At 40.9% G+C, this 27502-nt stretch overlaps 1 protein-coding gene across 1 annotated transcript; it reads left to right on the forward strand.

Moving 5' to 3' along the window:
* Nucleotides 1–4281: 4281 nt before the first annotated feature.
* On the forward strand, nucleotides 4282–27047 carry hcfc1a (host cell factor C1a). Its single transcript, XM_062046350.1, has 28 exons — nucleotides 4282–4541; nucleotides 5579–5778; nucleotides 7154–7302; nucleotides 8666–8826; nucleotides 8909–9117; nucleotides 9243–9327; nucleotides 9448–9554; nucleotides 9634–9813; nucleotides 9902–10144; nucleotides 10236–10381; nucleotides 10453–10635; nucleotides 10719–10943; nucleotides 11566–11670; nucleotides 11790–12006; nucleotides 12228–12364; nucleotides 12473–12620; nucleotides 12716–12936; nucleotides 13168–13903; nucleotides 15570–15727; nucleotides 15832–15966; nucleotides 19509–19725; nucleotides 19823–20098; nucleotides 20185–20291; nucleotides 20367–20501; nucleotides 20579–20764; nucleotides 22118–22415; nucleotides 24735–24798; nucleotides 24876–27047. Exons 2-28 carry the CDS (start codon nucleotides 5583–5585, stop codon nucleotides 24913–24915), a joined length of 5064 nt encoding a protein of 1687 aa, XP_061902334.1. The 5' UTR covers nucleotides 4282–4541; nucleotides 5579–5582; the 3' UTR covers nucleotides 24916–27047.
* Nucleotides 27048–27502: the final 455 nt, after the last annotated feature.

Raw genomic sequence — 27502 nt, forward strand, 5'->3', positions numbered from 1 at the left:
CACCTATCTTTGGGTAGTTTCGCCCATTCCTCTTTTCAGCCCCTCTCAAGCACCATCAGGTTTGATGGGAAGTGTCGGTGCACAGCCATTTGGGATTCAAATCTGGGCTCTGCCTGGTCGTTGGCCTGCTGAAAGATGATCCATCGCCCCAGTCTGAGATCAAGAGCACTCTGGAGCGGGTTTTTATACAGGTAGTCTCTATACATTGCTGCATTCATCTTTCTCTATATCCTGCCTAATCTCCCAGTTCCTGCCGCTAAAAACATCCCCACAGCACGGTGCTGCCACCACCATGGTTTACTGTAGGAATGGTATTGGCCTGGTGATGAGCGGTGCCTGGTTACTTCCAAACAGGACGCAAAATAATTTTGTTTGTCATGGTCTGAGAGTCTTTCAGGTGCATTTTGGCAAACTTTTACGAAGGAATGGCTTCCGTGAAGTGAATTATATTTATATAGCGCTTTTCTCTAGTGACTCAAAGCGCTTTACATTGTGAAACCCCATATTTAAGTTACATTTTTAAACCAGTGTGGGTGGCACTGGGAGCAGGTGGGTAAAGTGTCTTGCGCAAGGACACAACGGCAGTGACTAGGTTGGCAGAAACGGGGATCGAACCTGGAACCCTCAAGTTGCTGGCACGGCCACTCTACCAACCGAGCTATACCACCCCGTCTGGCCACTCTACCATACAGGCCTGATTGGTGGATTGCTGCAGGGATGGTTGTCATTCTGCAAGGTTCTGCTCTCCTCAAAGAAGATTGTTGTAGCTCTGACAGAGTGACCATAGGGTTTTAGGTCGTCTCCCTGACTAGGGCCCTTCTCCCCCGATTGCTCAGTTTAGACGGCTGACCAGCTCTTGGAAGTGTCCTGGTGGTTCCAAATGTCCTCCATTTACGGATGGTGGAGGCCAGTGCGCTCATTGGGAACTTCAAGGCATCAGATATTTTTCTGTACTATTCCCCAGATTTGTGCCTCAAGACAAAGAAAGTCTCAGACGTCTACAGACAAATTATTCAACATTATTCTTGGTTTGTGCTCTGCCATGCACTGTCAAGTGTGGGGCCTTATACCTGTTCCAACCAAATGAACTTACCACATGTGGACTCCAATTACGCTGTCGGAACCGCTCAGGATGATCAGTTAAAACAGGATGCTCCTGAGCTCACTTTCGCGTTAAAAGGCTGTGAATGCATGTAATTTCTTAGTTTGTCATTTTTAATGAATTTTCAAAAATTTCTAAAAAAAAACGTTTTCACAGTGTCATCATGGGGTATTGTGTGTAGAATTTTGAGGACAAAAATGAATGTATTAAATTTCGGAATTAAGCTGTAACATAACAAAATGTGGGAAAAGTGAAGCGCTGTGACTACTTTCCAGATGCACTGAATGTATTTGTTTGTTGATTCATACATCTTTTTACTGCATCGGTATATAAAGTCTTTTTGGTGGGATCTGATCATCATTCATGAAATTACCTTTTTAGACTGACCTGGTGATACCGAAAATGGTAAAAACAACTAAACGTATCCACAGTACAGTCTAGCGGGAACTACAACTCTCGTTCAACCCTTTTTCAATTACGCTTGCACCTCCTGGTACCCTAGCACCTCCAAAACCCTCAAATCTCGACTCCAAACATCCCAGAACAAGCTAGGCAGGTTACTTTTAGACCTCCACCCCAGATTACACCTCACTCCAACCCACTTCTCCAAAGTGGGCTGGCTCAGGGTGGAGGACAGAGTAAAACAACTTGCACTGAGCCTAGTCTATACAATCCGCTACACCTCCCTGATACCGAAGTACATGTCAAACTACTTCCATAACGTAAATGACCGCCATAACCACAACACCAGGGGGAGTTCCAAAAACCACGTTAAACCCAGATTCCGATCTAACAAAGGTCTTAACTCATTCTCCTTCTATGCCACATCAATATGGAATGCACTCCCAAAAGGTGTAAAAGAAAGTGCATCTCTATACTCCTTCAAAACCACACTAAAACAACACCTGCAGGCAACTTCAACCCTTGACTAACACCCTCCCCCCTCCACATCCCACCTCCCCGGATTGTAAATAACGAAATGTAAGTAATCAAATGTATTTCTAATGAATATACTTGATCTTATGCTACCTGAACTCACTATGTTCTCTGCTCGCTGTACATATCCTACCAAGTCAGACCTACACTGTTTCAATGCCCATTTCTCTGATGATGCAATTGTTGATGACCGAAGTGCTGATATCAACCAAACCCTCCTCATCCCACCCCCCAGAATGTAAATAATGTAAATAATTCAGTGTATATACTCTGATGATTAACTTGTGTGATGACTGTATTATGCTGATAGTATATATTTGTACCATAAATTGATTAACGTGGACCCCGACTTAAACAAGCTGAAAAACGTATTCGGGTGTTACCATTTAGTGGTCAATTGAACGGAATATGTACTGTACTGTGCAATCTACTAATAAAAGCTTCAATCAATCAATCAATGTGAATACTGTCCAGATGCACTGAATGTATTTGTTTATTGATTCGTACATCTTTTTACTGCATCGGTATATAAAGTCTTTTTGGTGGGATCTGATCATCATTCATGAAATTACCATTTTAGACTGACCTGGTGATGCCGAAAATGGTAAAAACAACTAAAGGTATCCACAGAAAAATAAATAAATAAATAATAATTGGTGAAGTAATCATATGAAATATAACTTACTTCACCAATTATTATTTATTTATTTATTTTTATTGTGATTACTTATGTAGTATATTGTGAATAAATTGAGATCAGGAAGTGAACAAAAGTTTTAGCAACTGTTATGTAAAAGAAAAGGGGTAAAGAGAAACTGGAAATTGTGATGTATCATGTTGTATGCTTGCATGTTTGAAATAAACTCAAACTCAACTCAACTCACCATTAAACCCAGATTCCGATCTAACAAAGTTCTTAACTCATTCTCTTTCTATGCCACATCAATTTGGAATGCGCTCCCAACAGGTGTAAAAGAAAGGGCATCTCTATCCTCCTTCAAAACCGCAATAAAAGTACACCTCCAGGCAATTTCAACCCTAAACTAACACCCTCCCCGGATTGTTAATAATCAAATGTAGATACTTTTTCGTATGCCTTCTGATCTCTCTCTCTCTCTCTCTCTCTCTCTCTCTCTCTCTCTCTCTCTCTCTCTCTCTCTCTCTCTCTCTCTCTCTCTCTCTCTCTCTCTCTCTCTCTCTCTCTCTCTCTCTCTTTATGTCCACTACTTGCTGTACATATCCTACCAAGTCAGACCTACACTGTTTCAATGTCAATTGTTGATGACTGAAGTGATGATAACAACCAAACCTAACCCCCCCCCCAACCCCCCCTCCTCCACATCCCACACCCCGGATTGTAAATAATGTAAATAATTCAATGTATATACTCTGATGATTATCTTGTGTGATGACTGTATTATGATGATAGTATATATCTGATAGTATATATCTGTATCATGAATCAATTTAAGTGGACCCCGACTTAAACAAGTTGAAAAACTTATTCGGGTGTTACCATTTAGTGGTCAATTGTACGGAATATGTACTTCACTGTGCAACCTACTAATAAAAGTCTCAAACAATCAATCAATCAAACCGTCTCTGAGAAGGCAATGGAGAGAAAGCCTGACATCTAACGGTCAAATAACATATTGCAATTATCGGTGTAATTATTTAAACAGCTTTCGGTATCATTTTTTCATTTGATAATTATGCTTACTTTGGTATGTTATTTGTGTTATCACATGTGCACTATTTATGATTTGTATTTTTCCATTGTTGCTATTATTCTTTTTTTTTTCTCGTTTGAGCACATTATCGTAAATATTATTTATTTTTGCTTTTTCACTTTTATTATAGTAAGTTAAATACCATTAAAATATATGAGAACGTGACTAGAATTGTTTGTGCAACATAATTGTGGCGGGCATAAATATTAATACAGTGAGTGTGGGCGTGGTAACTTTGTAATAAAAAAAACAAAAAATATTTTTTTTTTAATGCTTGATTGCGGTAGTTTTGAATAGACGCACATGTTGATTTGTGTGGCGGCGAAAAAACAAGCCACTGCAACATTGAAATAAAAAAAGAGATTCAAAAAACGGATGTCGCCATCTTTAGTAAGGGACAATAAACCTTGGACGATATTGCAACTTGTTGTAATTTGTTCTAACTCATATTAAACTGTGCCGCCGTGGTAAAAATCGAGTGTTTGAAAAATCCCCTCGTCGCAAGTGGAATCGTACACCGATTTAATGGCGCAAAAATAAAACCGTATATTCGTTTATTTCCAACATAGTCAGCAAGTTGGTTCTCGGTCGCCATGTTTGCTTTGGGTGACGCCAAACTCTCTGCCATTTTCCTCCGCCTCTGGTTGTCAAGAAGATGGCAGCTTCCAGGCAGGCATGAGAGGAAATATTTCTTCGCAAATTGAATGAATCTGGATTATCACCACAACCTTAGACCGCCCGTCAGTGCTTTTTCAACTACTGCATCGAATTAGGTACGTATGGGTTGCATAGATCCGCTCGTCTGCATTCTGTGGTGTTTTGTTGTTGCAAACCGCCCGGCCATTTTTCTTGAGGGAGCCGTAGAACTAGGCCAAATGGTGAAAAGATGGCTGCTTCCACTGACGGCATGAAACACAATAACATTCGGTTTATGCACTTGGACGCGGTTTAGCTACATTCTAAGAGTCGTGTTGCAACGTTGTTCGTATAAGGTAACGTGTGCATGTCGGAATAGATTAAAAACACATTGCATTTAATTGTAAAATTGCGCGACGCTTTGACAGATGCTAGCCGCTCAAGCTAACGCTGTTAGCACATGCTAATGGTTGAGCAAGTAGCCGCTAGTGTGAACAAAAATGCGAGCTGTCAAATGTTTTGTTTGTTTAACTGTAAATGTGTGTTGCAACACTGGACCTTTGCAGTACTTTGTGTGGTACAGGTGAACTTAATTGCCGTGTGCTGTTGTTAGTAAATGCTTCGGAACGGCTCTAGCGAATGCTAAGTTTGTTAGCTACAATATGGCGACTTCCAGAGAGGCATGAAAAAAGCCGACTCCTGTTTATGAGTTTTAACCGTGATTTAAACGTGAGTTGTCGTTTTGTATGCGTCTCCGTGTTGACACGGTGTGTTATTTTTCCAGTTGCTGTATATTTTAACGGTTCTATGTAAATGTATTCGGCGGTTGTGTATTTTCCCCTTTCATTCGCTTCCGCCATTTTTCAGACTGGCACTAAGCGTAAGCGGGGGCTTGTTTGGTTACAAGATGGCTGCTTCCATGAATCGTATTCAATGGTTAGAAACAACTCAAACTTGTTTTAATAGAGATTTTATTAATCCACTGTTTTGTCCTACGAAGTATCAACAAGTGTACGTGACATTAATTTCTCACATTTTGTGAGAGGGGTTTATCTCAAAACAAAGCTAACTGTAAAGTGAGAGGCGCACCAACTGTCAAGTTATAATTATTTTCATTCTACGGGTTATAGTCGTCATTTCGGTGAATTAATTCCCCGGTTTTATTTTCTGACAGAATCATGTCTGTCCCTGGTTCTGCGGTGACTGGGACCTCGGCGTCGGTTCTGCAGCCGCGGTGGAAACGGGTACTCGGATGGTCCGGTCCTGTCCCCCGGCCCAGACATGGCCATAGAGCCGTGGCGATTAAAGAACTGATGGTTGTGTTTGGCGGAGGAAACGAAGGGATCGTGGATGAATTGCATGTCTACAATACTGGTAAGAATCATTTTTTTCAACTTATGTTTACTCCTTTTAAAGCAGAAATGTACATAGAAACATCACTATAAAAATGTTAACCCTAACCCTTTTTTAATATGTATTGTTTACGTCTAGAAATGAGACTAAAATGAATGATTTGAGTGCGTGATATTAAGTTCAGGCCCTAAACAGTGTAGTCTACTGTGTCGCCCCCTGCTGGAGAAGGGTCACTACTGATTTATTAAAAAAGGCGGGCTAAAGTAAAATGGATGATGCTCGTTCAAGTACTTGCACAAATGACTTGACAGCTGATGTAAATCTGTTTGTATGTGGCTTCAGGGCTTACATACATTTAATGCTCCATTGGGGGCAAAATGCTATTCGATTTTTTTCATGACTAAATGTTAGGGGTGTAACAGTACACAAAAATTTCGGTTCGGTACATACCTCGGTTTAGAGGCCACGGTTCGGTTCATTTTCGGTACAGTAAGAAAACAACAAAATATACATTTTTTGGTTATTTATTTACCAAATTTGCAAAATCTTCCACCAAAAATATTTTTCTTAGTGGAATATTTGATGTGAAATAATTGGAATCTTGGATAAGTCAATAATTCATAATAACATTGATTTTGATTCAATATTATGTTTTGAGCAATGACAGTTTGAAAGAAAAGAAAACAGCTTTGTTTTATTAGTCAACATTGCCACTTTTTCTAAATTACATTTCACCTTTAAGCTTTTTTATTTCACTTTTGTTATGTTTTTGTTTATTTTAATAGTATTTTTAGAATTTGCCGTGGGCCTTTAAAACATTAGTTGTGGGCCGCAAATGGCCTCCGGGGCACACTTTTGACACCCCTGCTATAGATAATAAAAAATTAAATCTGATAAATCTATCGATAAAAAGCAGAGCCTTGAGACTCATGCGCGTTTATCATAACTCTCTCTCTCTCTCTCTCTGCTCCTCCCTCACGAATGCTGCTGCGCACACAATTTGTTTTGTTTTTTAACCCTGAACGTACATTGAAAATACACACAACCATAACTCAAAATGCCGGACATTTGAGGCATTTAAGAAACACCGCCCGGACAGCCCTGCAAAAGAGGACATGTCCGGTGAAAAGAGGAGGTCTATACCTAGCCCGGTCGCAGCGATCGGTTTCACCGGACATGTCCTCTTTTGTGGAGCTGTCAGGGCGGGGTTTCTTAAATGCCTCAAATGTCCGGCATTTTGAGTATTGTTTACACTACTTAATATGTCCGCGTGGAAACTCGTTCGGTACACCTCTGCACCGAACAAAACCCCCGTACCGAAACGGTTCGATACAAATACACGTACCGTTACACTCCTACTAAATGTCCCTCTGATATAATTGTTTTTAATTCCCAGCAACAAACCAGTGGTTCATCCCTGCTGTCCGCGGTGACATCCCACCGGGTTGTGCTGCATATGGATTTGTCTGTGATGGCACGAGATTGTTGGTGTTTGGTGGTATGGTGGAATATGGAAAGTACAGCAACGATCTTTATGAACTCCAGGTAACTCATTTATTTCCACTTGGCTGTCTGCAAATTGTTTTTGTTTGCACGCACACAAATATATATGGAGTAGGGCTGTGAGAGGCGGTCAATTTCACTTCAAAACACACTCCAATGGAACTTTAGAGAAAACTCGGGTAATTTGCTGGAAATGCAGCGACAAACTTTTTTTGGTCGGCTCACAACAAGATTTGAATAGCATCTTAAAGCAAATCACTTACATGACGATGCCGCTAGAACAGTGGTTCTTAACCTTGTTGGAGGTACCGAACCCCACCAGTTTCACATGCGCATTCATTAAACCCTTCTTTAGTGAAAAATAAAAATACAAATTATTTTTTCAAATTCAAGACATTTATGTTTTTTTACTGGTGCACAAAATGAACCGTGCATGAACATCAGCTTGTTCAAAGAAAAAAAACAACACAGTGCATGAACTCACAACAAATTACACACCTGCAAATCAGATGGAAAATTAGAGGGAACATTGTTTGGGGGTATCCATAATACGCCGATAGGGAGAAGTTTTTATTTACACGATGAGTCGAGTGTGTCTTCACCGAACCCTCAGGGTTCGGTCGAACCCAGGTTAAGAACCACTGCGCTAGAATGAATGCTACATCGATACCAACTTAACCAAATAGAGAACGACAACTTCAACACTGGAGTTTACCTGCGTCAATGTTGCACAGATAAGTTAAACGTAGCCTTTCGCTAAATGGGCAGCCAGCCTATGTAAGCTACTTAGCATCAGTGAAGACAAGGTGCTGAAAGAAGTCATTCATATCACCACAGCTGATAGCATTGTACCAAAAATAGAGATCAGCACTTTCATCTGAAAAGGTAAATAGCTTGTTTTAAGAATTGGTTAAAGAAAGAGTAAATGCTGATTTAAATAGTGCACTATGTAAAGTTCTTTATGCGAGTTTTTTACTGTCTGTACCTTGTTTGCTATATTATTGCAAATATTTTGATAATGTCAACTTATTTCTGAATATACTTACTGTCAACAAAGTTTTGAGCAAATTAATGACTTGCAGTTAAGTAAAATGTTCCTGACAACAAAATTGCATTTGTGTCCAAATATTGGGGTTTTTTCTTAAGCAAATTTTTAACTATGCAAGCAAGTAATACCCTGTGATTAATCATGATTCTTCACAATTCAAGCTCGTGATTAATCTGATTTAAAAAAAATAATAACATGACAGCCCCAAAATATACACTTTCATTAATGAGTGTTGAAATGGCTTGAAATTCTGGTTGACACAATCTTCCACTATAGTTAAATCATCTTTAAGTGTCTGGAATTTGCATGTACATCAATTTAATCAATTAACAAATTTGCGGTTGGTTTCTTTTTTAGGCCAGCAGATGGGAGTGGAAAAAGTTAAAAGCCAAAAATCCCAAAAATGGCCCCCCTCCCTGTCCACGTCTTGGTCACAGTTTTTCTCTGGTGGGAAACAAATGCTACTTGTTTGGTGGACTTGCCAATGACAGTGAGGACCCCAAAAATAACATTCCCAGGTACTGTCACTGATGTGTTTGACCTTGTGTTTTTCTGTTCTGCGACGTGAGCATGACTAATGTGCGGTATGATTGTTCTCAGATACCTGAATGATCTGTACATACTCGAGCTCCGTGCTGGATCCAGTGTGGTCACATGGGATAGTCCCATCGCTTACGGAGTTCTGCCTCCTCCCCGTGAGAGCCATACGGCGGTGGTTTACACAGAAAAGACAAGCAGAAAATCTCGGCTTATAGTCTATGGAGGGATGAGTGGATGCCGTCTTGGAGATTTGTGGACTCTTGATATTGGTAGGCTTATGACCTGTTGGTGTAATATACTTGAGGGACAGTGGATGACAGCCCTTTTAAGACATTGTGATTTTTTATTTTTTTTTCATAATGTTGAATAACAAATGTATTATTCTTACCTCCAGATACCCTGACGTGGAACAAACCGTCAGTAAGCGGTACAGCTCCACTTCCCAGGAGTCTTCACTCTGCCACTACCATCACAAACAAGTGAGACAACTACTGTTCCTAGCCACCACACACTTGCTTATTGGTGGTTTGTTTTGAATTCCCCAGATAACATGCTGTCTTCCCAAGCATCTCAATGTGATTCATGTGTTCGCTGTGCAGGATGTATGTTTTTGGTGGATGGGTTCCATTGGTAATGGATGATGTTAAAGTTGCCACACACGAGAAAGAGTGGAAGTGCACAAACACTCTGGCTTGCTTGAATCTTGGTAAGTCTGACTCCATTTTTATATATTATCTTAAAAAGTATTTTGAGGGTGCAAGTTAATTTTTGTCAATTGCCTGTAGACACTATGTGTTGGGAGACCGTGTTGATGGACACCCTCGAAGACAACATTCCCAGGGCTCGTGCTGGCCATTGTGCTGTGGCTATCAATTCCAGGCTGTATGTTTGGAGTGGCCGTGATGGATACCGTAAAGCATGGAACAACCAAGTCTGTTGTAAAGACCTTTGGTACCTGGAAACTGGTATGCTTGTCTTGAATGTTTTTTTGTTTTTTTCCACCATCTTGTCTTAATCAGATTTGTTAACATTTATTGTTCTTTATGCCACCAGAGCGGCCGCATGCCCCTGCTAGGGTGCAGTTGGTCCGTGCCAATACAAACTCCCTGGAGGTGAGCTGGGGTGCTGTATCCACTGCAGACACGTACTTATTACAGCTGCAGAAATACGACATCCCTGCAACTCCAGCTGCAGCCTCGCCAGCCATGAGTACAACCCCTACACAGCCTCTGAACTCTCCTAGGAGTCCTGCACTGGCTGTTGCAGCCCCCTCCCCACAGAGCCTGACACAATCTGGTATTACAATTGTCCTTCCCCCTCTAAAAGGAAGCTTGACTATTTACGCTTTGTACATAAAAGCTTATTGCATATTTGTCCATTTTTACAGCTGTGCTGAAGGTTGCTCAGCAATCTGCCACAGGTGCATCTCTTGTCACAGTCCGCCCAAGCCAACCTGGGAAGTCCCCTGTCACGGTGACGTCCCTTCCCCCAGGTGTCAGAATGGTTGTTCCTGCCCAGGCCACCCAAGGAACGGTATGTCCATGTTTAACATTTGTTTGTAATCGTGTGGAGCGATGTGTAAGATTACTTTCCTCTGATTTCAGCCAATTGGAAGTAGCCCACAGATGAGTGGTATGGCAGCACTAGCTGCTGCCGCCGCAGCAACACAGAAGATTCCGCCTTCCTCTGCAGCAACCATGCTCAATGTTCCTGCAGGCGCCACAATTCTTAAAACCGTAGCCGTTTCCCCTGGCACAACCACAATGAAAGTGGCTTCCCCACTCATGGTACGTATTGAAACTGTTTATTTTTCAAATGTCCACCCACGTACAGCAGTCTCGAGCCACAACATGTGTTTGTGTGACTTCAGGTCAGCAACCCCGCCACCCGCATGCTGAAGACTGCTGCAGCCCAGGTGGGCACAGCAACTGGCTCCTCTCCCACGACGACCACCAGGCCTATCATCACTGTGCACAAGTCTGGTGCGGTCACTGTGGCTCAGCAGGCCCAGGTAGTAACCACTGTGATGGGAGGAGTCACAAAGACCATTGCCCTGGTAAAGAGTCCCCTTACCATGGGCAGTGGTGGCACTCTGGTAAGAAGAAAAGCAGATTCTGCACAACTAGGAATGTGTGTAATTAACAATCAGTGTCAACATTTTTTAGATCATAAAGATAATATTGTGCTATTGGCTACATGTTTAAGTGCTGGAGAGACAGGCATTTGCATGCTACATGGCAGCAACATTTTTTTGCTCAAACTTGTTTGCAGACTAAACAATGAGGTGTTGGTTGGGATTATTTTAAACTAAATATTTTTGTTTTCAGCTGTCACTGGGTCACATTTTTCAGAGCTTACTGTACTTTGCAAATGCCCATCCCTAGATAATGAATGGTGTTGTGAGCATCATTTGATGAGTTCATGCACTTTATGAAAATTTCAATTACACTCTTGATAAATGTGTTTTTAACATGCTGCCATACATTACAATGGTATGTTTTGTGCATGTTGAATCACTTGTGAGTTTGTAAAGGCCTTAGAGACACTTGTGATTAAGGACTATATAATTAAACTTGGATTGATTGATGAGTGACAGCTCGTGAGCACTGGGGGAGTAAGGAAATGTTGACCTAAAGAGACTGCGAAATGTTAGTGATCTGAATGACAATGAGTCTGTTAAACTTTGATGAGTTCAGTTTTTATTCTTATGTTCGTAGATCTCCAACCTTGGCAAGATGATGTCAGTGGTTCAAACCAAACCAGTGCAGACATCGGCTGTCACAGGCCAGGCTTCCACTAACCCTCTCGCCCAAATCCTACAGGTCAGTTGTCTATAGTAGAGTAGGAAGAATAATTTTAGATTCTTGCTCAGTACCTCAAACGGGCAGAAAAATATTTTTCGCCAGACTGTTTGCGTAACTTTTGCCTTTTCGCTCACTAGTCCAAGGGTTCCCTGCCAGCCGGCACCATTCTGAAGCTGGTGACCTCGGCAGATGGAAAGCCTGCAACAATCATCACCACTTCCCAAGCTGGAGGCGCAGGAAACAAGCCCACAATTCTCAATATCAGTGGGGTCTCTCCAAATACTACTAAACAGGGCCCCACTATCATTAAAACCATCCCGATGTCGGCCCTCATTAACCAGCCTGGAGCAACAGGTCTGAATTTCTTAACTTTGTTACAGTCACATAACATTTAAACTGTTAAACAACAACACAGTTTATCACATTTGAAACCAGATTTAAAATTTCTCTTATTGTTGGTCATTACATACTAAAAAATACTACAACTTGCTTTTTAGGGCTAAGCTTGTAACAATTACGACCGTGACATAACACCTAAAAATGAATGTCCATTAATTGTTTTGTCGGCCCTGTAGGTGTAACGAGCAGTACAGGCATCAAAACCCCAATAACAATCTTTACGACTAAGGTGATGACCACTGGAACACCTGGTAAAATCATCACTGCAGTGCCTAAGCTGGCCTCTGCAGCGGGCCAGCAGGGATTGACCCAGGTACACAGCATTAAATTCAATAGAAAAAAACAATTGCTGATACTTTGTGATGCTACAGACTGTGTGTGTTTTATGGCAAATAATACTCATACTGAATCTTGCCTGTAGGTTGTGTTGAAGGGCGCTCCCGGCCAGCCCGGCACTATTTTGCGCACTCTTCCCATGAGCACAGTTGGTGGCGTTCGACTCGTTACGCCAGGGACAGTATCCGCTGTTAAACCCACAGTCACAACCCTCGTTGTCAAGGGAACTACTGGTATGAAAATAATTAAGTAGCAGTATTTATTTTATATTTTTTTAAATAGCCTTTGCTTTTTTTTTGTATTCAACTCTTATTTATCTCCTACCTAGGTGTGACGTCTCTTGGCTCAGTAACCGGTACGGTCTCCACGAGCCTGGCAGGTGGTGCTGTGAACACGACTAACGCATCACTGGTTACTCCAATCACCACGTTGGGGACCATTGCTACCCTTTCCAGCCAGGTCATCAGTTCACCTGCAATAACCGTGTCAGCTGCCCAGACCAACCTAACGTCTGCCACCACACTGCCCTCGTCCACCATCACAGTGCAGGTGACATGCTGATATTTTTTTGTGTGCTTTCAGCCTTGACAATGTAATATTTTTTCAACTGAACAAAATATAGGCAACCTTTTATTTATGCCTTTTTAAAGTAATTTAATTTCTGAAATTACAAATAAACTGCCTTCAGAATAAGAATGGCAATCAAAAAGTAAATTAATATTTCAAGTAGCTAGAATGATTTTTAAAAATGCTTACATTTTTCATGATTTTCCTCTGAAGCAGCCCACCCAGGTGACATTGATCACAACTCCCAGTGGTGTCGAAGCCCAGCCGGTGCAGGATCTCCCAGTGTCCATCCTGGCTTCACCCACCTCGGACCAGCCCAGCTCCTCTGAGGCTGGAGCTGCTGGAGACGGGTCGGGGACAGTAACATTGGTCTGTTCTAACCCGCCTTGTGAGACACACGACACAGGAACCACCAATACAGCCACGACATCCTCTGCCACCATTGGAGCAGGGCAGGTGTGCTCCAACCCACCCTGTGAAACCCATGAAACGGGAACCACCAACACAGCTACAACGGCGTCATCAAATATGACTTCTCTGCGCGTGTGCTCTAACCCGCCATGCGAGACACACGAAACTGGGACAACCAACACGGCTACCACAGCATCTGCCAACATGGGAGGAACCCAACAAGTCTGCTCAAACCCTCCCTGTGAGACCCACGTGACCGGCACCACCAACACATCCACCCAGGCGTCTTCCAACATGAGCGAAGGCCAGACTAGTACAGTGCAGAGGGTTTGCTCCAACCCGCCTTGTGAAACCCACGAGACGGGGACAACTAACACGTCGTCCACAGCCACCTCCAGCATGGCAGGAGACCAGACCAGCACGTCAACTGGTGCAGTTCAGAGGGTTTGTTCTAACCCACCTTGTGAAACACATGAGACTGGGACCACCAACACAGCCACTACTGCCACCAGCACTCTTGAGACAGGAGAGACCACAGGTACTAAGACTTTTATCTTTTATTATCACTGGTTTTTGCATCGTGTGTTTATTCTAGGAATGTAACGATATGAAAATTACGTATTACAGTTATTGTGACCAAAATGATAAATGATAAATAAATAAATAAATAAATAAAATAAAAATGATCACAGTTATCATTAGGGATGCTTACCAAATTTGATACTTTCAAAGGCACCAACCGAAATCCGTCAGTACTACCGAGTATCGATTCACGTGAAATCAAACAGTGCCATATTTCGATACTTTTTGTTGCACGCGACATCACGTGCGGCTGCAGTCTAAACACCGACTCACGTACATAATCATTCAAGAAGCACTAAGGACGGACTCAGTCAAACTCCTTCCAAGTACCGGTATGGTACAACTTTTCAACACCAACAAAAAGGTATGCTTGGTGGAAAACACTCAAACGTAAATAAGGCTCCACTCTTCCAAAATGCGCTAGCTTGATGCTAATTTACATTGGATTTCCCAGGGCAGGCTACTATTAGCATTAGCCATTTGACATGACGATTTCAACACCTCCAAATGTGGTAATGAAATCTACAACTAAGATGAAAGTTACAAACAGCTGGTGTGTAAGCACAATATTTGCAGTGTAAACACTTTTTCAGGCACAACAAAACACATTCAGCTTCCCGAAAAAAGCTACTTCAGAGTTAGCTAGCCTATACAGTACTGCCATCCAATGTCTTAGAAGTGCAACTGCAATGCAAACTCAAACGGTATAGGAAAACAAGATGTAACAACTGGACAGCAGTTATCATAAGTAGCTAATTTTTAAATGTTACATTGAAAATAAAATGTTATTCTCAAACAATTAACCTTTATCAACACACAAAGTATCAAAAATTGCTATTGTTGAATACCGGTATTGATTCCCAGGAATGTGTACTTTATCGGTTCAAATGTAAATGGTACCCATCCCTAGTTATCATTATCGTAGTTTTGTGCAATGATACACACTAAAATCTTTTGACCAAGTTTTTTTTTTTAATACCTAAAATAGACACACTATTAGAAAATTCACTATGTTACATGTTTTGTGTTTCTTATGCTTCACTGATAGTGTTTTAGTCTCAGTATTTTATTATTTTATTGGCTAAGCTTTTATTGTTTTAAATATAAGTTTGTACTGTAGCACTGTAAAGATTTATTTAAATGAAAAGTGCGCAACACATATATTCTAATAATATTCCTGGCAAGTGTTGTGGTGTACTTCAACGCACCGATAAAACACCTTGGTTTCGTAATCCTCTGAGTATAGAACGATCACTTTGTTCTATGAGAGCACAACTTGTAGGTTAAATATGCACAATTAAATAGCATTGTTGCTCAAACAGCAATGTGTTTATATAAGAGTAGATCGGGGAATGTTGTTTATTAATGGGTTAAGACTTGAATAAATCTTGTTTTCATGTTAGCAGCCAAAGTAGTGGCGCCAGTCAGTCCAAGAGTTTATCAAAGTGCAGTTACCATCACAGTTTTTCAATAATTTAAATTTAAAACAGTAACAGTAACCGTCGGGAGTATTACTGCGGTTATCAATATTATAATTTATTGTTACATCTCTAGTTTATTTACATGTTCTTGCATATTTTATTTATATATATATATATATTTATGTTATATTTGTCTGTCAGCAGCACAGCAGCCAGAGGATGTAACTGAAGGCACCAGCAGCACTGAAGAAGCCTCCTCCACCGCAGCAGCTGGCGTAGTTACCACCACCACCACCACCCAGGGCAGGGCCATTACGACTGTCACTCAGTCTACACCTGCCCCCGGACCCTCTGTACCTGTAAGAATAGCTCCCATTGTGTAGCAAGATAAAGCGAATCTTGAACTGTTGAAGCTGCTGGTGGAATTTAGTTAGATTTTTTTTCAATGTCCATTCTCCTCTAGTCGATTTCATCAATCGCAGAAGGCGGGAGTACTGCTCCCAGCTCAACAGACGAACCCATGCAGACTGAAGAAGCAGCATCAGCAGAAGCCGCACCTGCAGTGGAAGGAGCGACTCCCATGGAGACTCAGGCAGAAGTATTTTAAACTTTCATGTTACTATGCATGTTTAAGTAGAGAAACTATTTTTGTAAATGATCAAAGCAGACAGTTAGGGATGGGAATTGATAAGATTGTTCTGTTTCTGATTCCCCTTTCGATTCTGCTTAACGATTCGGTTCTTTATCGGTTCTCTTATCGATTCCCTTTTGGATAAAAAGATAACAAATAGATGGATTACGATCAATTGTGTTTAGGTCAGAGCTAACATGACCTTACAAAGCCAACAGTGGGGTCTTAAGGGGCACATAGCATAGAAAAAAACTTTTGAAAATAAATATATAAAATAAATTCTGGAGAATTCAACAAAATAAATCCTGTGGAAATTACACAAAAATTTAACATTTCATAACCTTTTTTAAAACTTTTAAGAATCTTTGTCATCTACCTAGGAAATATATCGTGCAAAGGTTTGTTTAGATATACATGGTGAAATTAATATGACATAAGCTCATAACAGGCAAAATGAGATATTTCAAACCTTCTTTTGATATAATGTTGATGTTTACTGCTTACATCTTATGAAAACCTTAGAATTATTATTTTTTTCTTACCTCAGCAGTGATCATCAGAATTATATTAAATAAAGGCTTGACATATGTCACTTTGCATGTAATGAGTTAATATCACATATTAGTTATGAATTAGTAATGAATGGACTTTTACATGATAATTTTGTGGGTTTCACCTGTATAATATAATGACTGGGCGAAAATGTGGTTGGTGGAAAACATACAACTTTTCTCTGACAACAATTGAACATTCACTTACCGATGGAGCAAATTGTTGTAAGCTTTTGACCACAAACTTAGTCACTGCTCAGTGACATTCGTCGTTCCTGGTGGAGTGGCACTCTTCCCTGCCGCAGTGAAAGCTCACGGCAGAAGTGAACTGGAGTTATTACTCCACGCCTCCAAACCAGTCAGAATATTTCTTCTCATGCTCATTTGAAGGAGAAGACATTTATTTCAATTTAATAGGTAATAGCGCTAAAATAATCGGCTATATTTTACCTGTTGTATTTACGTCAGATGACTGCTGCTGCCTGGGATTAGATTGACATTGCTACATTTATGTTCAAATGTTTCAGCATATTGCTTGTATGTCCTTCTCTTAATGAAACCGCAACCTTGGAATTATTAAAAGTAGTGCGGTTGCTTTCTTTTTTAGTAAAATGCTGGTAAACTTTGGTTCGCCCTTTCCACCCGTGCAGCACCGTGTTGCTGACGTCAGTAAGCACGTTGCATAATGACGTCATCCCCACCCGGAATAACAGTTAAGAGAACTGCAAGATAAAATACAAAACGATTCCAAGGAATTTATATATTGGGAACAGAACCGGTTTTCGATTCCCATTCTCACAGCATTACCACTGGTACCCAAACAAACCTCTCCAGTCCATCACTCAAATACGTCCGTGTGCAACATTAAGCAAAATGTCCTAGATCTTACAAAAGCCTGCTCAACAAGGTAAATGCGGAACATTATTTTTACATAATTTCAACTACTGTAGTTTGTAGTACAGCTATTGTGACAAACAATATTTTGTATCTAAAATTGTGTTGTTTTTTTTTAAATGTAATTTTAAGTGTTAAAATTATGGTGTTTTGGAAGGGCACAGCACGAATAAAATTGATTTTAAATTAATTTTCAATGGGCGAGGCTGATTTGAGATACAAGTTTTCTAGGATGCAACGGCAAATGGTATTAATGATAACTGCAGTGAAACGCCTGACGGTTAATATCACCATTTAAAATTAAAATGATCGAAAAACAGTGATTGGTAACTGCATTTTGATAAAATCAAGGACTGACTGGTGCCAGCTTGCTAGCTTAAATGCTAACATGAAAACAAGAAACATTAACATTTTTCTCCATTTAAAAAAACGACATTCCTCGTTGTAGACTTGCATAAACACTGTTGTTTTAGCATCTAAGCTATTCAATGGTGCACACTGAACCTACAAGCTGTGCTCTCTTAGCACAGATTGATTGTTCTCTTGATCAAATATGAGATGGTGGTTTTTAACGTGGCGTCCTGCTCTGTTCAGTGGTCCTAGAACGCACCAACGCTCGCCAGAAATAATAATATATTTTCTTTGTCACACACTTTTCATTTAAACAAATCTGAAAGTGCTACAATACATACAAATATTTAAAACAATAAAAGCTTAGCCATTAAAAAAGATAAAATACTAAGTCTAAAACACTATCAGTGAAGTATAAGAAACACAAAACATGGAAAGTAGTGAGTTTTGTAACTGTCTTTTTATTTGTTATTTAAAAAAATAACTAATATTTCAGTGTGTGTGTGTAAATGTGTACTTTTTGAGTACATTTAACAATACCGCGATAATTGTAACTGTGATAGTTTTGGTTTCACGATAACTGATATCAGTACATAGGGTTGTAACGGTACACAAAAATTTCGGTTCGGTACGTACCTCGGTTTAGAGGTCACGGTTCGGTTCATTTTCGGTACAGTAAGAAAACAACAAAATAAAAAAATGTTGGTTATTAATTTACCAAATTTGCAAAATCTTCCACCAAAAATATTTTTCTTTGTGGAATATTTGATGTGAAGTAATCGGAACTTTGGATAGGTCAATAATTCATAATAACATTGATTTTAATTCAATATTATGTTTTGAGCAATGACAGTTTGAAAGAAAGAAAAAACAGCTTTGTTTTATTAGTCAACATTGCAACTTTTTCTAAATTACATTTCACCTTTAAGCTTTTTTATTTCACTTTTGTTATGTTTTTGTTTATTTTAATAGTATTTTTAGAATGTGCCGTGGGCCTTTAAAACATTAGCTGTGGGCCACAAATGGCCTCCGGGGCACACTTTTGACACCCCTGCTATAGATAATAAAAAATTAAATCTGATAAATCTATGGATAAAAAGCAGAGCCTGGCAACGCACGCGCGTTTATCATAACTCTCTTGCTCTCTCTGCCCCTCCCTCACGAATGCTGCTGTGCGCACAATTTGTTTTGTTTTTAACCCCTTCTTAACCCTGAACGTACATTGTTAATACACGCAACCATAACTCAAAATGCCGGACATTTGAGGCATTTAAGAAACTCCGCCCGGACAGCCCCGCAAAAGAGGACATGTCCGGTGAAAAGAGGACGTATGGTCAGTCTATCCTAGCCCGGTTACACCGGACATGTCCTCTTTTGCTTGCGGGGCTGTCCGGGCGGAGTTTCTTAAATGCCTCAAATGTCCGGCATTTTGAGTATTGTTTACACAACGTGCAGTACACTACTTAATATGTCCGTGTGGAAACTCGTTCGGTACACCTCCGCACCGAACCGAAACCCTCGTACCGAAACGGTTCAATACAAATACACATACCGTTACACCCCTATCAGTACATCCCTAGAGTGTTTTGGGTTACATGCTCAGTCAAGGAATGGAATGTGCTTTTAGAGTTGAGGTACTACAGTATCGTCAAATTGAAGAGTTTCGGCTGTCTCTCAATGTTATATATAATTGCTATAATGTTTTTTTATCAGGGTGACGCGTCAGCAGTAGCCACAGCCACAGCCTTGAACCTGCCATCAGAGCTCATGTCTGAGGGCCAGGGAACCACACTGATGGTGACGGGCCTGTCTGACGAGGAGCTGGCTGTGACTGCTGCAGCAGAGGCTGCCGCCCAGGCAGCAGCTACTGAAGAAGCTCAGGCCCTAGCTATCCAGGCTGTCCTTCAGGCTGCACAGCAAGCCGTTATGAGTAAGTCTTTATTTACCGGTAAATAAATCATTTTGCAAAAACCCAAAATGTTGTGTCTGTATGTAAAGACACTTGACAAAAAACACTGTTTGCGCAGATGAAGGTAATGCAGCTAGAGATGCCCAGCAAACTACCACCATCCCCATCATGTTGACTCAGCAGGAGCTTGCAGCGCTGGTGCAGCAGCAGCAACAGCTGCAGGAGGCCCAGGCTGCTGCCCAGCAGGCCGCCGTAGATACAAGCGTGCCCACTGAGGGCCTCGCTCCTGCCGACAGTCTTAACGACCCATCTGTAGAGAGCAACGGACACAGTGAGATGGCTGCTGCAGTCACGAGTGCGGTGGCCTCCCTGCTGCCTCGTACCACTGCAGAGAGTAAGAGAGAGCACTTTTTTCTTCTTCCATTGGTGACGTTATAACCATCACATGTGGATTGATCCTGTGTTTTCCCTCTACCTCAGCGCTAGCTCCTTCGAGTACTTTTGCACCCTCTGTACCGGTGGCGAGTCCCGCTAAACTGCAAGCAGCAGCTGCACTAGCTGAAGTAGCCAATGGCATTGAAGGCGAGGTGAGTCACACTCTTGCCGACTATGGTACAAAAAGTCAAATTGAACTGAATGTGTAGCATTTTGTCTGTACACAGAAGCCAGCCCCACAGCCGGCCCCAGTTAAGCCCGTTGTGAAGAAAGATAACCAATGGTTTGATGTTGGGATTGTCAAAGTGACAAATATGGTGGTCACTCACTTCTTTGTGCCCGCTGATGATTCTCAAGGAGACGTAAGTATCTCCAGTGGCCCCTTTTTTATGCTTCATTCACTAATATGTACTGATCCTACCTTTTTTATGTCCAATAGGATGACTCGGGCGTAATGCCAGACTACGGCCAGATGAAGAAAATGGAGCTTCAGCCCGGGACTGCATACAAGTTTCGTGTCGCTGGAATCAACGCTTGTGGCCGTGGAGCCTTCTCAGAGATTTCTGCTTTCAAGACTTGCCTACCTGGATTCCCTGGGGCACCCTGCGCCATCAAAATCAGCAAGGTAAGCTCACAAGTAGTGACTGTGGTTCTTCTGTGTTGATTAACAATCCGTTCCAAAAGGTCCAATGAAATATAAGTATACTAAATCAATTTTCTCAGAATACGAACATTCAAATATAACTAAGCTGTTCCAACTGCAACCTTTTAACTAGGAACCTTTGCATTACAATCCCACTGCAAAAGACACTACCTCTGTACTTTGCTACCTGTGTTTAATCTTGAATTCAATGGTGTTTTTCACTTTATTCATCAAAGTGCTGTCACTCGAACTCTCTTTGGGCCCCATTGTGGCTTATTTTCCAGTTGCACTCAATTTACAAAAGTCACAGAGAGTTGATTTGCCAACGCCTGGGGTTCTTTGGAATGATACATGGGCAGACAAACTAATTTGTTAAGCGCAATGTTACGCTGTATGAAAACTAGGGATGGATACCTTTCACAGTTGAATCAACATGGTATTAATTCCCGGTAGCTGGGAATCGATATCGGTACTCAGTGGTACAAATATTCGATACTTTTGTGTGTTTGTGTTAACAAAAGTTAACAAAAGTTAATTTAATCATTAAAATGGTTTTTATTAATGAACATTTACCAATGTTAGATTATGATAACTTTGCCGTACAGTTTTGATATCTTGTTTTCTTACGCTTTTGAGTATTGTACAGCAGAATTTGCAAGCAGTTACAATTTTAATGTTAGTTAGCAGTAGTATGTGTTGTTTAGTCGGGAAGTAGTCTTTACCAAGAAGCTAAATGTGCCAGTCTAGCTTTATGCTGAGTCCTACAAAGTGTTTATACTGTAAGTATTGTACTTATTAGACACCAGCTGTTTGATTGTAACGTGCATCTTAGTTTCATTACCAAATTTGGAGGTGTTGAAATTGCCATGTAAAAACGTTAATGCTAATCAGTAGCATGTCTGGCAAATCCGATGTAAATTAGCATCAAGCTAGCACATTTTGTTAAAGTGGGGCCTTACTTTACGTTTCGAGTGTTTTTTTATCAGGCATACCGGTACTTGCTTTGTTGCCATGGAAAATTGCAATATTACCTAGAGCCCATTTGGCTGGGTCCGCTACGCTAGTTTCCCCACCAAGACATCACAGGCAACAAAGGTATCGAAATATGGTACCATTTAATATTACGTGAATTGATACCTGGTAGTACCTACCGAATTTGGTCGGTGCCTATAAAAATACCAAATTTGGTACCCATCCCTAACGATAACCAAGACTGCATACGATTCATACGAAAAATGGAGCATACAAAACCGAGGCACTACTGTAGTTCCTCAAAAGTTTTTGGCATTGAAGTTTGGACATGTGAATACTGCAACACTTCCTTGTCTCATACAGAGCCCGGATGGCGCTCACCTGACCTGGGAGCCTCCCTCCGTGACGTCAGGAAAGATCATCGAGTATTCCGTTTATCTGGCCATCCAGAGCAACCAGACAGCTGAGGCCAAGGCCTCCACCCCGGCGCAGCTAGCATTTATGCGTGTGTACTGTGGACCCAACCCTTCCTGCTTGGTGCAGTCGTCCAGCCTCTCCAACGCCCACATCGACTACACCACCAAGCCTGCAATCATCTTCCGTATCGCTGCCCGTAACGAGAAGGGCTACGGTCCAGCCACTCAAGTTCGATGGCTGCAGGGTAAGATCCACCTTTTCACAAACTGATTGTTGGATAAAAGACTGCAACAGTGAAAATGTTGAAACTAGGGTTGCGTGATGTACAAACCCTGTTTCCATATGAGTTGGGAAATTGTGTTAGATGTAAACATAAACGGAATACAATGATTTTCAAATCCTTTTCAACCCATATTCAATTGAATGCACTACAAAGACAAGATATTTGATGTTCAAACTCATAAACATTATTTTTTTTTGCCAAATAATTAACTTAGAATTTCATGGCTGCAACATGTGCCAAAGTAGTTGGGAAAGGGCATGTTCACCACTGTGTTACATGGCCTTTCCTTTTAACAACACTCAGTAAACGTTTGGAAACTCAGGAGACACATTTTTTAAGCATCTCAGGTGGAATTCTTTCCCATTCTTGCTTGATGTACAGCTTAAGTTGTTCAACAGTCCGGGGGTCTCCGTTGTGGTATTTTAGGCTTCATAATGCGCCACACATTTTCAATGGGAGACAGGTCTGGACTACAGGCAGGCCAGTCTAGTACCCGCACTCTTTTACTATGAAGCCACGTTGATGTAACACGTGGCTTGGCATTGTCTTGCTGAAATAAGCAGGGGAGTCCATGGTAACGTTGCTTGGATGGCAACATATGTTGCACCAAAACCTGTATGTACCTTTCAGTATTAATGGCGCCTTCCCAGATGTGTAAGTTACCCATGCCTTGGACACTAATAGACCCCCATACCATCACAGATGCTGGCTTTTCAACTTTGCGCCTATAACAATCCGGATGGTTCTTTTCCTCTTTGGTCGGGAGGACACGACGTCCACAGTTTCCAAAAACAATTTGAAATGTGGACTCGTCAGACCACAGAACACTTTTCCACTTTGTATTAGTCCATCTTAGATGAGCTCAGGCCCAGCGAAGCCGACGGCGTTTCTGGGTGTTGTTGATAAACGGTTTTCACCTTGCATAGGAGAGTTTTAACTTGCACTTACAGATGTAGCGACCAACTGTAGTTACTGACAGTAGGTTTCTGAAGTGTTCCTGAGCCCATGTGGTGATATCCTTTACACACTGATGTTGCTTGCACTTACAGATGTAGCGACCAACTGTAGTTACTGACAGTGGGTTTCTGAAGTGTTCCTGAGCCCATGTGGTGATATCCTTCACACACTGATGTTGCTTGTTGATGCAGTACAGCCTGAGGGATCGAAGGTCACGGGCTTAGCTGCTTACGTGCAGTGATTTCTCCAGATTCTCTGAACCCTTTGATGATATTACGGACTGAAGATGGTGAAATCCCTAAATTCCTTGCAATAGCTGGTTGAGAAAGGTTTTTCTTAAACTGTTCAACAATTTGCTCACATTTGTTGACAAAGTGGTGACCCTCGCCCCATCCTTGTTTGTGAATGACTGAGCATTTCATGGAATCTACTTTTATACCCAATCATGGCACCCACCTGTTCCCAATTTGCCTGTTCACCTGTGGGATGTTCCAAATAAGTGTTTGATGAGCATTCCTCAACTTTATCAGTATTTATTGCCACCTTTCACAACTTCTTTGTCACGTGTTGCTGGCATCAAATTCTAAAGTTAATGATTATTTGCAAAAAAAAAATTGTTTTTATCAGTTTGAACATCAAATATGTTGTCTTTGTAGCATATTCAACTGAATGTGGGTTGAAAATGATTTGCAAATCATTGTATTCCGTTTATATTTACATCTGACACAATTTCCCAACTCATATGGAAACGGGGTTTGTAATAGGCTATATACACTACAGGTCAAAAGTTTGGACACACCTTCTCATTCAACACGTTTTCTTTATTTTCATGACTATTTACATTGTAGATTGTCACTGAAGGCATCAAAACTATGAATGAACACATGGGTAAAAAAAACTGAAAACATGTTTTGTATTCCAGTTTCTTCAAAATAGCCACCCTGTGCTCTGATTACTGCTTTGCACACTCTTGGCATTCTCTCGATGAGCGTCACCTGAAATGGTTTTCACTTCACAGGTGTCATAGTTTTGATGCCTTCAGTGACATTCAACAAGGTAAATAGTCATGAAAATAAAGAAAACCCACTGAAATGAGAAGGTGTGTCCAAACCTTTGGCCTGTGCTGTATATCCATTCATACAGTATATCACTTCAATTTTGTTTTCAAGTTTAAGCTGTGGTGGCTTTTATTTTGCCGTGGCGGGGCACCACGATTAACTGCATGTGGGCCTCACCATGATATCGTTATGGCAGGAGGCTGCAGTACATATATTTTAGGCCGTATTGCCCATCTTTAGTTGTGACCCATGTTCTGCTTTGTAGAAACTGGCAAAGATGCTGCCTCTGCAAAACCAGCTCCCAAAAGACCAGGCACCTCTCCTGACACGTAAGTACCTCGTTTTCCCTTCAGAGAGCGTGTGGCCCATGCTGTACTTACTCTGCTGTTTACATCCACTCTTCCAGCAAGGCTACTGGTCCAAAGAAAGCAAGGACGGACCAGTGAGGTCGGCCAAGCGATTCTTCCCCTTTGTCCATTTCCTTCTCCTTTTATCAGGAAGACTGAGCTTCACCCCCTCTTCATCCTCAATGCCATCCTTTATCTCGTCGTCCTCCACCTCCAAGTCTCAGACCAGACGGCAGAAGAAGCGAATAAAGCTGAGATGAAAGTCAATCTGAGCGATGTTTCTGTAGATAAAACCCTCTTTCGTCCTCATTCTGTTGGCCGTGCTATTTGTAGAGCAACATAAATCTAGAAGCACATTATCCTTTAAGTCCAAATCCCCCCTGCCGTCATTTTAATTTTTTATTTTTGTGGCTTGTTTCAGTAGTTGAGCAGTATAGAGAAGCATTTACATCTTTCACAAACTGGGAGGCAGCCTGAGTGCTATGTTACTACTTTTTTTTGTCTTTTGTGAATCGTTGGGGATGTAGAGAGAGACTACAAGAAATGTACAGTGTTGGAACGAGGCATTCGATTAAATGAGAGGAAAAATCGGTATGGAAACAAATAAAGCACTTGTCCTTAAAGAGAGGACATCATCCACCCCCCTTCCTGTATGCTCCACTTTGCTTCATGGAGTCCATCAAGTCATCGTAGTGGACTCTTGGTTGCGTCATCACTGTGCGATTTTTACCCCAAGATGAGGACTGGTGGCATCTGGACGTGGACAAAAAGGAACATATTTGTAGAGTCGACCGTGAACTTTGCTACGACTGAGACTTGCAGCACACACAAAAAAAAAATCTTAAAAAAATAGCAAGCAAATGGCGCCTTGTGTAGTTTATTTTTGTATTTTTTACGCTTTTTTTTTTTTCTTCCTTCGTGTGTGTATGTTGTCTGCATTTTAAAGAAAAAACATCACTTTTTTTTTTTTTAAAGTATTGTTCTCACCTCCCCCATCTTCCGATAGTTTGTGGGCAGATTGGTGGCCGTTGAAGTTGCCGCTATATTTTTAAAAAGTCAGCATTCGGTGGGTTGTATTTTCTCGTTAACAAGACGGGCCGTGAGAGAGTGAGACTTTTGTATTTGTTCCAAGTAGAACCGCAGAGGTTATAGGACTGAAGGGAACTTTAAGTGGACCCAGGGAGAGATTTTACTTTTGTTTACTGCAACTTCTTTAATGTGTTGCTTTGTTTTGCCAAACATGGAGTTTCATACCCACCCCTTTAACAACCCAATCAGTTGCTTTTTACACTCATGAATGTGGTTTCTCTTTCTTTTCTTTTTTTTTTTGTTTTAGAATGTCAAATTATATTAGCATTCATATTTCCCTGATCCAGGGATGTATGTGAGTCCATATAATGTTTTTTTTTTCTTTCCTTCCACAACTGTATTACAGACCAGGCCAGCTGTGATGTGCAAACTTGGGCAGAAAGCTTCCAGAACGTGTAAACTAGTTCATTCATACAGCAAGAATAAAACAAAAACATCTTGGCCTTTTTGTATAATTACTGTTTTTACATCATGGTCTTCTCGATTGCCTTTTTGTGTCTTTACTTGTGAGAGGAAGAAATTCTATAAAATATATACATATAAATATATATATAGTCTCCCTAATTGTTTTCAGCTTGTGTCCAGTCTGAATGACGTCACAACGTACCAACTTGTTCTGGGAAAGCACATGTCTGTTTTTAGCCAGGCTCATTTTTCTTGTGATGATTCTGGCCAAGCATTGCCTTTTTTTTTTCCTTTTCTGATCGCATCTGCCCCACTTCATTTTTCTGTGTGTGTTGGTGTGTCTGTTGAACAAAACTAGACATGCATGCAAAAGCAGTGTATTTTGGTAGTGATGCCTTAAGTTAGTTCATAAACTGAAGGTTGTACAAGAAAAAAAAATACATTTAATAAGTTTGTTCCTCTCTCCATGTGGTATACAATTGTGTCCTTTCCTTCCTCAGTACCTTTGCAGGGTCACTCTTTTTGCACCCTTGTTAAATAGGTCATCATCAGCGGTGCCCAGATGTCGCTGAACTTTGACCTCCCGCGTTGGGACGAGTGCTCCTCCCAAGCACTGACGGTTGTTTCTCTCGGCCGATTGCAGGTTACCTGGAAATGTCCTGTATTTTCCAATGTGTGTTTTTTTGTACTGTAGGAAGTAATGTATCTTTTATCATCGAAAAATAAACATGTTAAACATACGGGTGCTTTGTGTTTATGCGTCAAACTGTGTACTTCACAGGTGTCAAACTCGAGGCCCAGGGGCCAGATGTGGCCCGCTACTTCGTTTTATTTGGCCCTTGAAAGCCTGGAAATAATATGTATTAATAAAGTACTGTAACCTTTCTCATTAAATGTATTCTTTATATTTTTTTGGGGGAAAAAATGTACTCCATGTAATTGCAAATTATGTTACCTTAAATATTCTGTAATTATGCAAAAATATATTATCAAACATTCAAATCATTTTTTTAAATAGAAATACATAATAATAATGATTTCAAAGCAAGTTATCCATCAAATTGTGCAATGTAAAAGTAGCAATATATTTCATTGTGAAATTTACTGTGTTTTTTACAGCATTTTTCTCTACATAAAAAAAACTACTTTTTTCACAGTAATAAACTGGTGCCGTTTTTGGCATTTACAGTAA

The sequence above is a fragment of the Entelurus aequoreus genome, linkage group LG01, assembly GCF_033978785.1.
Source record: "Entelurus aequoreus isolate RoL-2023_Sb linkage group LG01, RoL_Eaeq_v1.1, whole genome shotgun sequence".
Classification (NCBI taxonomy): Eukaryota; Metazoa; Chordata; class Actinopteri; order Syngnathiformes; family Syngnathidae; genus Entelurus; species Entelurus aequoreus.